Source organism: Liolophura sinensis, chromosome 9 (assembly GCF_032854445.1).
Source record: "Liolophura sinensis isolate JHLJ2023 chromosome 9, CUHK_Ljap_v2, whole genome shotgun sequence".
In the NCBI taxonomy this organism is placed as follows: domain Eukaryota; kingdom Metazoa; phylum Mollusca; class Polyplacophora; order Chitonida; family Chitonidae; genus Liolophura; species Liolophura sinensis.
This window is the reverse complement of record NC_088303.1, coordinates 22,329,378-22,342,781: the sequence shown is the minus strand read 5'-3', so window position 1 is coordinate 22,342,781 and position 13,404 is coordinate 22,329,378. Positions and strand designations below refer to the sequence as shown.

The following is a 13,404-nucleotide window of genomic DNA, read 5'->3' as shown; positions in this document are numbered from 1 at the left end:
TGTCGCTCTCTACCTTTCGCTTTACATCTCTGCCACCAATAGCAAATTTTGTACAGAAATCTTGAACAACGCTATTCTAACCAACACCTAAAACAATTTTATTGATAAATACTGATTAAATAGTTCCACGGCATGATACAAGTGATGAGGCTAAATCTAATCAAGCCCACGTACGTCTCACAGGCTCCAAAGGTCAAGCTTGTCTGTTGGTGACAGTGATGTAAAGCGAAAGGTAGAGAGCGACGCATTTGTTGTAAGGAGTATGACCCTAACCATCCATTTTTCACTCCATTTTTCATGTTGTTAGGGTTTGACAAAAGACTTACAGCATATAGAGAGTAAAACCAGAGCAGCGACGACAGTGTGATCACACGTAACCGGTGAAATTCGGCCTATTGTCAATTTACCTCAGTTGGGGTTTCATTCTAACTGTCCATGTAAATGCTTAAATAGTAGCAAATTAGACACCCCTAGCACCATGCATGGCTAAGCAGAGTTAAGTGAAAAAAAATGCATTGGTGTTAGTTTCAGATTATTAGTCGTCACTGGTCTAGAATTACTCAATATGCCGCATTGTCATTAAAAATTTCACAAAATTCTGGGAACCAAGTTATGGAGTGCCACGAAAAGACGAGAAAGCCGTTATTTGTGAAAGTGTCAACAATAGTAAAACTGGAATGTATCGAAATATACAGCTGTGTTGTAACTCCAAAAGAGTTTACTCTATCCAAGCCAGACAAAACAGAGATTCCTCCATCTTAAACACAAACAATACAACAGTACCTCGATCAACGTTGGCTCGAGATGAAAATCATTAAATTCATGAATTTCTTGGGCTGGAATTTTAGCAACGTCTGGGGCCAAGCGGAGAGTCGAACACTGGTCACCTGACCATGGTGGGTTACAGGAGCATGCGCCAAGAACACAACTTCCACGTGACGGGGTCTTTTTCTCGCCACACGAACTTTCCGGACATTCATGATAATAGGTAAAGTTTGACTGTAAAGACAAAGAAACTGTCCTAGTAAGCTATGTCACAAATACAGTACCCCAAACTTTTAACCCGTTTTCATTGACAATATTAATCACACCAAACACACAGAAGCGAATATGTGTTGTAAAAAACAATATTTAAAATATTTGTTATGTTATGAAAGATTTCCATTTCCTGTTTGTTGGTGTAACTCTAACACATGTTTGATGTTTTGTCATATTGCAATAAAATTTTTCCATAGTTGTTACTGGAACCGTGTTTCATTTCACTGAGATGGAGTACATTTAATGGAAATGTCCCCCTAACAGCCATAATGTTGACTTCCGTTTTAGAGAGCTACTTCGTGTGAACGGATGAACACCAAACTTACGAGGCTGTCGGCGAAGACTTCTCCCGGTATATCCGGTTTTACGCTGACTGGTATAGTCAGAGACTCTCCAGGTGGAGACTTGCATTCTATCTCATTGTCTATGATTAGTATCCCGGGTACCTCAACTTCTCCAAACCTGACAACAATCCAATCATCTAAACAGCACGGAAAACTATTTTAATAACAGAAAATAGAAAATATACCTGCTATACTATTAAGAGAATCGTGGTGAAATACCTTTCACTTCAAAATCGTGCTCACTGTTACTTTTCAAAATCAAACTCTTTTTAGATATTTGTTTCAAGAATCCAAAGAATTTTAATGATGTTATTAACACTAAGTGGTCAGCTTTATCTGTAGTGAATGTATGTGTAGACCTTACCTGCAAATGTAATCCGAAACATTCTTTAGGTTATGACCCTGTATGTGAACTACTGTACCCCCGGCACCGGGGCCTCCATCCGGCAGAACGCGGTTCACAGTTGGTAAGGGGAGACAATTGTCACCGTAATACCCCACAGCACAGCGATCACACAGCGATCCCGTCCATCTAAGATTATGACAGGTACAGGCACCTGGATGAGGAAAATCGAAACAAGCATTTCACGTGAAAGATCCAGGATTAATAAAAGTGAACTTCGACCTGAGGATCGTCTGCCCAGCCCGTTCTCGCCACACCGAAAAGAATCAGCCTTTAAAAAATGTTTCAGGACTTCACTGCCTCTTTTTGTGGTTATGTCCATTGGTAACAGAGCCCTGTGTTGGATTCCAACAACCACAGGTTAGGCTGTAGTACAGAAGTTCACTGGAAATAATTTGCACGCCACCAGCAATACATACCGGTACATAACTACTTCTGAAGGCTGATGTTTTACTCTGAGAATGCCGATGGGCTTAATCGATGAAGGAGAAATTTTCTTTTGCCCTCTTTTAGAAGGATAAAGACAAACCAAGTTAAACTGCAAAGCCCCTGACAATTTACCTTTTTTGTAGTAATTTGTTTAGTGTTATCTAGTTCCACCAGTAAAGCTGACACTCGACAGAGCAATATACTAGCGCACAAAGCTAGTCAGTTTCATTCTGTACTCCACTTCATGATCGTGTCTAATTCCGTTGAACCCGGGCCTAGGGGCTGTGTTTTCATCGTATTGAAATAAATCGCCACGCTAGATATATAGTTGCAATCAAAGCGCAAGTGAGATACATATTTTGTCATCGATAACCTATATACTAGCATGTTACAGGATGTGAATACGGATTTCAGTCACTCGCCTATGACATACTTTGAGTCTTCCCAATAACAATGAAAACTATTGGCTGCTTCTCTATGCATGATTCCGTCTCATTTTATATAATTTCTTAGCTCTTTTTGGTTCGTGTTAATCGTCGTTTTGGTAATTGGCCTTGTAATTATTGACCTGAAACGTCCATTCCGATTGATGGCTGGAATACGAATGTCTGTTCCAACACATAGATTGACTCAACCCTGGTATGAGTCAGAATAAACTGGCAGGAAGATCACAAAATCTTAACTATCACCCTTACCAGGTAGATTTATGAATAGATGATCAGATAATCATTGTCAGCAGGTTCATGCGCCTTCAGTTTGTATCTTCCGGGAAACATTTAGATTACATCCACTTTTGTGAGGAAAGCCCTTTCGTGTCTGTGTGATTCCGGCATGTTTGACACGAAATCCAGAAATCTAGATATTTCCAGACAGAATCGACAGGTCACGTGGCGGTGGGAAATCAACCCGATCAAGTGAAGCTAGGCAGATCGTGCCGATATCGTTCGGTTTCACTGTAGATATTGGTGTGGGCTCTGTGCGTTTTGGTTTGGAAGCATTCCTTGCGTCGTGTGTTCATATATGAACCAGTTTAATGAGCCAGAGCAAAATAACAGTGTTTAAAACCCGTATGTCTGCTTCCGAATGACACAGTTCTGGTCCGTATGGTTCAGCATGCAAGTACATGGTCATATTAGTAGAGTAGAGCCACTAGAACTCCTCATTATTGTCCTCAATATGCCAAAGCTGTACGCTACAAAGACATGTGATCTCTAATCTTGTAGCAATTCTGACTTCATAGCATCTAGTTATTTGTGTATAATAAAGACAATAGTGTCACAATTATAACAAATGCACCTGGCGCATCGACAGCAATCCAAATTTTGCTAACCGAGTCGGCCGCACTCGGCATAATTCGGGAAAAAGATCAACTCACATAATTAATGGATTGAAACCAATGAAATACACCATTTAAAGGGTGATTGACAAAGATTGAGAGCCTTTGCTTTAATTGGTACATAATAATTAACAGAAAGGAAGTTTGGGAAGAGTAGCGGAGTACACCATAGCAACGGAGTTACGTGATTTGAAAAGGGCGGTTTGCGAAGTTTTGAAACTGTCCGATTGAGTGCGTCGAATACATTTGTGCTAATTGCGACCTTAAGGTCGTCATTATTTCCATATAGTGAGGTGATATGAATTTAGAATTACTTTAAGATCACGGGATACGCAGGCGACAGGACCCAGTTCCAGGTGCGTAAACATATCGATTCAGAGCGGTTAATGTGAAAGATTGCCATCTGATCTCAGAGCTATAACCGCATGTATGCGACTAAATGCTATCTACCTTTATCGTTACAGGTTCCATGGTCACAGTCAAGACAAGGGAGACAATCCCGTCCCCAGAAACCAACAGAACAGTTCTCACAGCTTGGCCCGGATCGACCAACGTCACAGGCACATCTGCAAAGTAAATGTACAGGAAATGTATACTCAAGTGATGTCACCCAAAATATCCACAGCATTGCTGAATCCTATCCAGCCAAGCTGTGGAGTACGCGGTCGACACATGCACGAGATCTATACACCAATAAAAACCTGTCTGTTGTCTGAGTGAGCATTATCCGGGGTCCTATACTATAACATACTACCATTTTAGTTTATTGCAATCTTTACGATGTATCAATAGATTATGTGTGAAATATGAAACAGAATAATCTACCGGTGCTGGAATGATAGAATAATCTGCTGCAATAACAGAATGCATTCTAGCTTCACCCAGAAAAGACAGTTTCTGTGAAAATTATCAGATTACTATATTATTTTTTTTTTAAAGTGATATGAAGAAAAAGTTTTAGAATTGTGCTAATCGTTCATGTGTTTCAGCTGGAAGATCGATTTTATGACAGTAGTCTGACAGATTGTTATCATCGTTATGATCATCTGATGGTCTGAATCAAAGCGTCACGTCCGACTTCATATACAACTTCTAAATCATGACTGGACGATCCAAGTAGATAACCGAAAGCTTTATTTCCATGATAACCCAAAAACACAAGTTCCCAGTGGAATGTACAATAAATAATGAAGATATAATTTCTTCCACCCTTAGAACTGGGTGAGTATGGCGAAAAAACAATTATCAATCAAATAGGAATCATTTAGAAAACACTAAAACAGGAACTGAAGTTCATATTACAGCAGGGAAGTCCGAAACAGTGTTCATTAGTACCTTGGGTAAATGTTCGTAAAATTGTGTACGTATTACATGTGTAACTAAATGTGCATCTCCAATTGCCGAGTATAACATTGACAAGTTCACAACTCCCCAAGCTTGGTAAAATGACGTAGCGGGTTTGAAGCTGTAGCTCTCTCTGAATGGCTACCGTAAAAGGTTAGGATGTTTGCCAGGTCAAATGGTAGTGGTTTCGCTGGGTTCTGTCCGGCTTCCAATAAAGGTAAACGTCGTCAATATAAGTGAAAATATTCTTGTGTACAGTGGTATACTCTACAGCTCATAAATTAAAACTCACACATTAGGCTGCGTGCATTCCCCATGTTTAGAACAGTCGTTAACTTCAGAACAATTCGCCAGGGAGCATCTATCCCCATGCCAGCCCTCGAGGCACAGACAACTACCCGAAATGCTGCAATTCCCTCTCTCATTACAGTATTGCAATGAAGCACATGTTGCTACAGAGCAATCGTCACCTGTCCAGTCGTCCGTACAGTTACATTTCTTCTCACTTACGACGGTTCCGTGCCCGGAACAGTTGTTCCCCACACCTCCTAGACTTACGTCGCAAGCTTCCCCAGACCAGCCGTCGTCACACAGGCACTCGCCGTTCTCCATACAATTTCCATGGCGCGAACAATTGCCTGGGCATACGACAATGTCACAAATTTTTCCCGTGAAACCTTCCATGCAGTTACACGTGTCGGGAGCTAGACAGTCCCCACGCAGTGAGCAGTTTTGTGGGCAAATCGGCTGGTCACAGGAAATCCCTTCCCAACCGTCTTGACACTGGCACACATTCGGTCCCATACAGTTGCCATTACCCGTACAATTGTTCAGTTCATGACAGCTGTGATCTTCACAGTGCCTGCCTTGGTATCCAGATGGACAATAACATACCTTCTCCTCGCACAAGACATATGGCTCAAAACTAATCACAAATGGCTCAATGAGAACCTCGGCTCTGCCAGGATCCCAGTGATGAGCCAAAATCCTACAAGACGGAACAGATAATAGAAGGCACACCAAAGGAACAGACAGAAGCTTTTGCGTATGAAAGATACACAAATTTTGATATGCAGGTATTACTCTGAATGATGTGAAAATAATTGTGAAAGTATACCACACCTGAAGCACGAATAACGCTTACGTATACAGATAAAGCTATCCATATCCACATTAGAGCGTTGTTTGCGAGAAACTTGCACTTCCACTGATCAATTTTACATAATACACAACGATTGTATTTGATTGTCTATTATCGGCCTTGCGAAGAAAAGAAAAAACAATGGCTCCATATGTATGCCAAAATAAGGTATCGGATATCCTTTACAAAACGGCTGTGCTTCACAGTACAACCGTCTGTAATAACATTAATAACATTACATATCGGGTAATCCTGCAGCAGGACAGTATAAACTGAGCCTTTTCACTGATACCTTAAAGCTTCATTCTGATACAGCATTTTGACATTTATCATATCATAACAGCAAGGTATAATAAATTCCGAAATATTAGGTTTTTAAAAAGATGTCCAATGCCATATACATGTATTTCTTTGGCATACATCGGCCATTTTTACAAAGCTTTGCGCCAATATCTTTCTCCGTAAATGGCTTCGTTGTGTGCGACTATACAACGCAGCATATGTATAGCGTATATGGCATTTCGAAAGTTTCATGAAAATTGACCATGATGCGTATTTTGGCAAATTCTGTTTTGTATAAATCTTCCAATAATCGCTTCACTTCTGATTGCAGCTGCTCTTTATGGAAAAAAAAACAGTTAACATTTGTTCTTACCTTCCTTCTATTTGTAGTCTAGTCCTCTTTGATGCCCATGAGTTTCTGGAAACGTCCACGACATATCCTCTTTCGTAAGATGTTGCGCCCACGGCCAGGTCATACTCAACTACTGGGTTGTTCATGGAATTGTTTTGAAATATAAAATGTGCGGGTAAATCGAAAAATTTCAGCATTACTACAGACTTATCTCCTGCACCGCTCTGGCTAACGTTATTTGTGAGGAACTGGTTCCAAAACAATTCAACTTTGGCATCGTTAGCTTTACTTGGCGACATGTGTAAAATGCGTAGAGAAAAGGCGCACAGGTTCTGCTGGAACAGGTTGTTGAATATCTGCAAGAGAATAAAAGTTTTGGATGAAATGAATGGTTAATCAGCTTCGCAAATTTTGCTGTTGAATACTTATTTGAATCACCTATATTTTAAGACTGTCTTAATCTGATCTTAATTTCACAACATCGGTGAGCTCAATCCTTTGGGCCGTACATGAGAAAGTCTTGCAGCAACCTGTGGATGGTCGTAGGTTTCCCCCAGGTTGACCCGGTTTCCTCCCTCCATAATGCTGGCGGCAGTAATATAAGTGAAATATTCTTGAGTAAGACATTGTAGAGCTGTTTGCCATAGAAATTCCGCACATATATAAAGCCGCCCAACATTTTACAACAGCGTAAAAAACGTCTCTAAGTTAACAAGCTTGGAAAGCGAAGTAGAACTCTAAAACTAGAACGCTTCGTCTGAAACAGGTCTAAATAGACGTTACCCGCAGAACTCCGTTAAAATCTGAGGGTTCAATGGTAATGCCCACAGCTGGCAATCTGTCCGAGTTGGAATTGTAGTAGAACAGATTTCCCTGGAGGATAGCTTGGCTGTTTTGGTGACCTGGAAGAGTAGGGAAGACATAAAGGCCGGATCAAACGTTACACCTATATGTACACATCCTCAGTGAACACAGTTTGTTGTGTCTTGCTGATCGTTGTTGAGTTGACCGAATACACGACACACAAGATCAAGGAAATTCATCGGCCAAACTTTATTGACCATTCCTGAGTTTGGCGGACACACCTTCTGTTTCCTTATATTTTTTGGCTTGGAATGTTGAAATGGAACTGCTTACGAGACAATAAAAGTGCCTGAATTAACCGAGATAATTCATTATTCATTTATCGTTCAAACTATTAGTTTCGGAGATTCAAGGAAGCCAAAGAAAGGTGTTTCCAACATTCAGGTTGATAGATCAGTGTGCCAATGATCGTGGGAATGCCTGCAATGGCTGCTGTATAAGAACGTTGGGTCTACGATTATCCCACGTCAACGAGGTAGAAATTTACCTGGTTGATCCATTGTGTTGTGTTCTGATTAATATTCACTCAAAATTTAAGAGAGATTCTGTTGTCTCAAAGATGCTAGAATGTATTCTGCTATTAGAACATAATATTGTGTCATATTCAACATCATATCCTGTCAGTCTAATAGAATCTTTATTTTGAATTAATAAACTATGTGTGTTATATTTAACATAATAATCTGCTGCAATAACAGAAAACATTCTAGCATCACTCACATACTTCCGCAAAAAATTAAACGGATTCTTTTTTGGATTTTTCCCCAGTAAACTGGTTTGCTGATACTGTTTGTATATTCAAATTGCTTAAAATGAATGATGTTGGAGTTTTCAGCTTAAAAAGGGAATATCTGTTCACTCGATTGGTACAGAGATTTGAAAGTCTGTTTGTGGTTGACCAAAGGTATTCCTGTACAAAGTAACTTCTAGATACATATCAGTGTTCATATATAAAAGTCCCGAACTTTTCCAACCCGTTTGTTCATATAATAATAGTACAACATGGTGATATATATAACAGCTGTCTACCTCCAGTCTGCAGGGAATTTCCCTTTGGTCTAGTGTGTAGTAGTAGAAGCGTGGAGTCACGACCCAGAGACCGCAGGTTCAAATCTGCAGCTTCTGAGCTACGTCACAAGAGGCATATGGATATTTGAAACTCCCACATGCATTTATTCATCAACAAATACCATAATCTCAACACAATATGATAAAATGCTGTTTGCCAGAAGACGTGCACTTACTGAGTTTTAAGTTGAGAGCCTGGTGACTGAAGTATAACTGACTGTCCGCAAGAATAAGAGACTGGTTGTTGAGTGTGATATCCAGTGCTCTGTCACAGCCGTATATTACGGCTTTTCTCACGATGACCTCCCCTGGTCGGAATCCCGGACACTCGATCTTCACACAGTGACCGGAGAAACTCACGCTGGTGAAGCGAATACTTTCCACACGGACACGTGCCCTGCGATCCGCGTTGGTCTGTATTAAAGAACCGCCGTAGTTAGTGGTAAACGTTGATGACGTCACGGTAACGTTTCCGTGTACGTCTGTGAATTCGAAGCCCCGTGCACTCCCAGCAGAGATCTTACAATTGCTAACTGTGATATCCTTCGTGTTTCTAGCCTGTATTCCGATTACGTGACCCTCCCCTCGGTCTACGTCACAACCATCCAACAGAAAGTTTCGCCCAAGTATCACACAAATGGCGCAGGATGTTTGTGGCGCTGATACGATACTAATATCGTACATCTTTATGTCAATGCTCTCTTCAAAAACCATGCCTGACGTCTTCGGCGACGTAACTGTCACTCTACGTGCCGTCATCGTTGCCCCCGTTGTGACCTTTACCCCTGTGTCTGTGTTTTCCAAGGTTAAATATCGAAGTACGGATCGCCGTGAAGCTGGGCCTAGAACACAATTAAGAGAATTGCCGTCGATTCAGTGTTGTCCTAACTCACCGGTAACTGGACAATGTACAAACCACTGTGGCAGAATCAATACTGACATTAACGTCAAGTATGTATAGCGAAATCTGCATGACTGCCGTTGTCAATACAATCAGTTTACACATTTTAAAATGAATCTGAAAGCCTTGAAAACTATTTGAAATGTTGAAATACAGAGTTCTTAAATCTTGAATTGCGAATAAACAACGGTTTCGATGAAACGCAGTGTCCAAGACTTGCACATATTTGGTGGACTAATGTTGTCACAATGAAAATAAAGATCCAAGCCGGTGAACACACAAAACAGATGTTAACAAGAAAAAACATGTAGTTTGGTGTGTTTTGCTAACTTATGGTTTACCTGTTACATGTATTCCTTCCCATACGTCTCCGGCTTTTTCCGTCTTAAACAGCACAGGGTTCTCCTCTGTACCCTCTACTCTTAAGGTTCCTGATGACGAGAACAAGACTCTAAGCCTGGTCAACTACTTGTAGTTACTCTGATACGCTGACAGAACACAACTGACTGACTGGCTGGAGGTTGTACTGATTGATTGTTTAGGAGGTTTTTTCTGTATCTTTTATATTAAACTCTGTTAGTATTTGGGCAACAGATCGCTAGATTGAACAACGTTGAATAAACAATTCACACACGTTAGTGCTTGCGAATTCAGAATACAATAATGTACAGCGCATATGCCATTGGGCTCTCGGCGACTTTTACACTAATAATTCATACGTCTCGACCGTTTCCATGTGTCTTGAGATAGTTCACAACGTAAATGTAACGGTTTCTTTTGTCCCGTGTTTCGACCTAAATAAAGGATTCCACAATCCACCTGTCAGATTTGCCCACCAGGTAAAGAAAGCAATTGTTGCATGTTTTATGGATGCCACGTTGATCCTATTTTTAAAATTCACCGAAAGCAGAATGTTATCTCACCTAGAACGGTTATCTCCCCTGCCTTTGGAAAATGAAGCTCTATCCCTGGTCCGATTGTCAGACTTCCGGTGTCGGCGACTGTGACAGGGCCAAGAACTCTGACAATTGCTCCATCCTCAGCATTTAAGAAGTTCATTCCAGTTAAAACATCCCCACCCAACAACTGGATGTCCTGAGCCTGCGACCACACTCGGACTGCTCTACCGAGGAAGACTGCTGATAACATTAAGTATGAATAGGATATTACACTCAGAAAGTCTATTGGCTGGGTGATGATAGAATGTATTCTGCTATAGTAACAGATTATTCTGTTAAACATAACACATATATTCTGTTAAATATAACACATATATTCTATTAATTCAACATAGAGATTATATTAAATAATGGGATATTATGTTGCACATAACACGGCATTATGTTGTATGAACAGAATATTTTCTACCATCACTCAAACAACAAACTTTCTGTTAAAATTAACAGATCGACTTTATTATTGTAACATCTAATGCGGAAACTTTGTGGCCTAAAATATTTCGGTCAAAAACTGTGTAGTCTTGTGCTCATTACAGCCTTGGCGATGACATTTTGTGGGCACACTGGTAATGTATTACCCATTCATGCCAAGAGAAGAGTGGTCAGCTCAGCAGGGATAAAAGTCGCCAGTGCGGGAAGGAGGTACCCAGTCCATGTAGATGCCTACTGAAAGACCCTCAACCGTTAGAGCACTGCATATACATATATTACTTTGTCACTGCCACATGAAAAGTATGACAAAATGGTTTTACCTAGTCTATTTCCTTTCACCAGTCGCCTATATTCAACTGTGTGTAAAATCAGTCATACTCGCTACTAAAATTGTCTTTAGTCATTGACACGTAACAACACACGCTCTACGCAGAGATATGTTGGAAACCCATATCCTTGCTCAGGAAATGAAGCTGTGAATTAGGAAAAGTATTCTAGATGCATCTTCCATGTAATAATATAGGCGTACAACATATCGGTGTGTAAACTGTGTGGTGTTAAGTGTCACTACGGAAATGCCATTTGGTAGCGATAATGACTGATTTTACTCACAGCTGGATATAGGCGCCTGGTTAAAAGAAATAGACTATGATATAATTTTTGAGTAGAAGTTTACAGAAGCAAAAAAGTTGTTATTAGCTGGGACAAGCAACTCTATAAATTGCTCCATCGGCCGGTTTGCCTATCTGTCGGCTTGTTGATCGGTCGGTATGCCGTCCGTCCGTCAGTCCGTAGGAAAAATTGTGATGTACTATCTTTTAGTATCAGTCATTCAGTTATAAGGTGTTCAGTGGGCGCATGGTAACACTTTGTGGGATGTCGCAGCTACGTGTTTATATATCGAATCTGCGCTTGCTTAACTCAAAAGAGTTCTGGAACTAGTTGGTTTCAAGCGTATAAACACCTACCAAGAATTCCAGGATTATGGAAGTGCCACGTTATTGTTGTTTTCGAGCTCAGTTTTGACAATGTACATCACTTGAAGAACATTCGTTTTGTTTTTGTTCTGCAGGTATTAGGCTTACCTTATGTAATAAGTATTATGTACAAAAGAGAGTTACTTAGATTTTACTTATTGGATGAATATTCCCATATAATCACAAGATCCTCTCACAGAAAGGAACTTTACACACAAGCTATATAATTTTAAAGACGTATAGCATGGAGAGTAAAACCAGAGCAGCTACAAAAGCGTGATATCTAGAAAATGGTCACACGTAACCAGTGAAATACGGTCTCTTGTCAGTTTACCTCAGTTACGGTTTTATTCTAACTGTTCGTGTAAATGCTTAAATAGTAGCAAATTACACGCCCCCTATCACCATGGCTTGAGCAGAAACAGATAAAATAAAAATACAGTGTCTTATTAACACGGACATTCTCTAAACGTAACACGGTGTAATATATGTCAAGAAGACAACGCACAAAGTACTAAACTACCAGATCGAGAGATGATGTGATAACAGTATATTGTACTGCATTAATGGTATTATATCAGGATCAGGGAGGCATCCCACAAAGCTAGTTTTGACTTAAGTCAAAATTGGAAATATGATTTTAGAGCTTATTTTCAATCTTTGTAAATTAAACTTTTGGCCACCTCATCAATGTCACGTTAAGATGAATGTGTGGAAATTCCAAGAACTTCTAAAACCAAAAACTAAGCATTGTGATAATCTTTAAAATTCGGATTGAAGTCAGAAATGTCTTTGTGGAATCGGTCCCTGGTAATGAGTGCCAGTAAAAAAGTTGTTATTTTAGATCAAAAGCGCAGCCTGAGAAACAACGTTGGGAGATCCTGACATAGTATTTCTAAATAGCGAGGCCTTCGTGTTAATGTAAAAGACTGCAGAATGGCGAGTGAAGCCTCATCTGTGACCTGTTGGAATCAGATTTTTGTCAAGCTACGTCAGTTAGGGTTTACATGCGATGCAAGCCACTGTTTCTTAACGAATGGGGTATAGTAGCATACTACAGAGTCCTATAACATTCCTATGTATGCCAGTCAACGAGAAAAGATGCCGGACGAGAGCACCATTTTGTTTGTGGATTTAGTGATTATTTTCAACAAAATCTACATCCCGTTTCATAGACAGACGTGTCCGTACCATTTACATCATCGCGCGCGCAACTGGTAGCCTACCATTAGATTTTTCCTACGTTTGTGTAGCAACAAATTGGTCAAGGAAAAGAATAAACCAATCACATCGTAATTATCAGCTAAATTTGTACTTGTTGCCTCTAGCGGAAACGTTACACAGGGGTGGAGCAGGCGGTTGTGTGAGTGGAGCAGCGTGAGTGTTGTGTGGAATTCCTACAAAGCTGCTAAAAGCATTCTTCAGGAAATAATAGACTTTAAACTAAGAATAACACTTACCCAGAGTAAACAGCAAGGCCACCATTGTGAGGGCAAATCCACACTGAACTATTTCACTTCAGTGGTGAATAGAA

At 40.2% G+C, this 13,404-nt stretch overlaps 1 protein-coding gene across 1 annotated transcript in view; it reads right to left on the bottom strand.

Moving 5' to 3' along the window:
• Window positions 1-13,404, bottom strand: part of LOC135474763 (uncharacterized) — a 31,729-nt gene extending 18,325 nt beyond the window's left edge. Inside the window, exons 1-11 of the mRNA XM_064754352.1 lie at window positions 13,331-13,404; window positions 10,426-10,641; window positions 9,844-9,933; window positions 8,778-9,443; window positions 7,453-7,571; window positions 6,691-7,025; window positions 5,187-5,882; window positions 4,001-4,116; window positions 1,747-1,939; window positions 1,365-1,500; window positions 784-999 (exon numbers count right to left, since the gene is read on the bottom strand). Coding sequence (XP_064610422.1) covers window positions 784-999; window positions 1,365-1,500; window positions 1,747-1,939; window positions 4,001-4,116; window positions 5,187-5,882; window positions 6,691-7,025; window positions 7,453-7,571; window positions 8,778-9,443; window positions 9,844-9,933; window positions 10,426-10,641; window positions 13,331-13,355 — 2,808 coding nt within the window. The 5' untranslated portion in view covers window positions 13,356-13,404. The remainder of the gene's footprint in view (window positions 1-783; window positions 1,000-1,364; window positions 1,501-1,746; window positions 1,940-4,000; window positions 4,117-5,186; window positions 5,883-6,690; window positions 7,026-7,452; window positions 7,572-8,777; window positions 9,444-9,843; window positions 9,934-10,425; window positions 10,642-13,330) is intronic.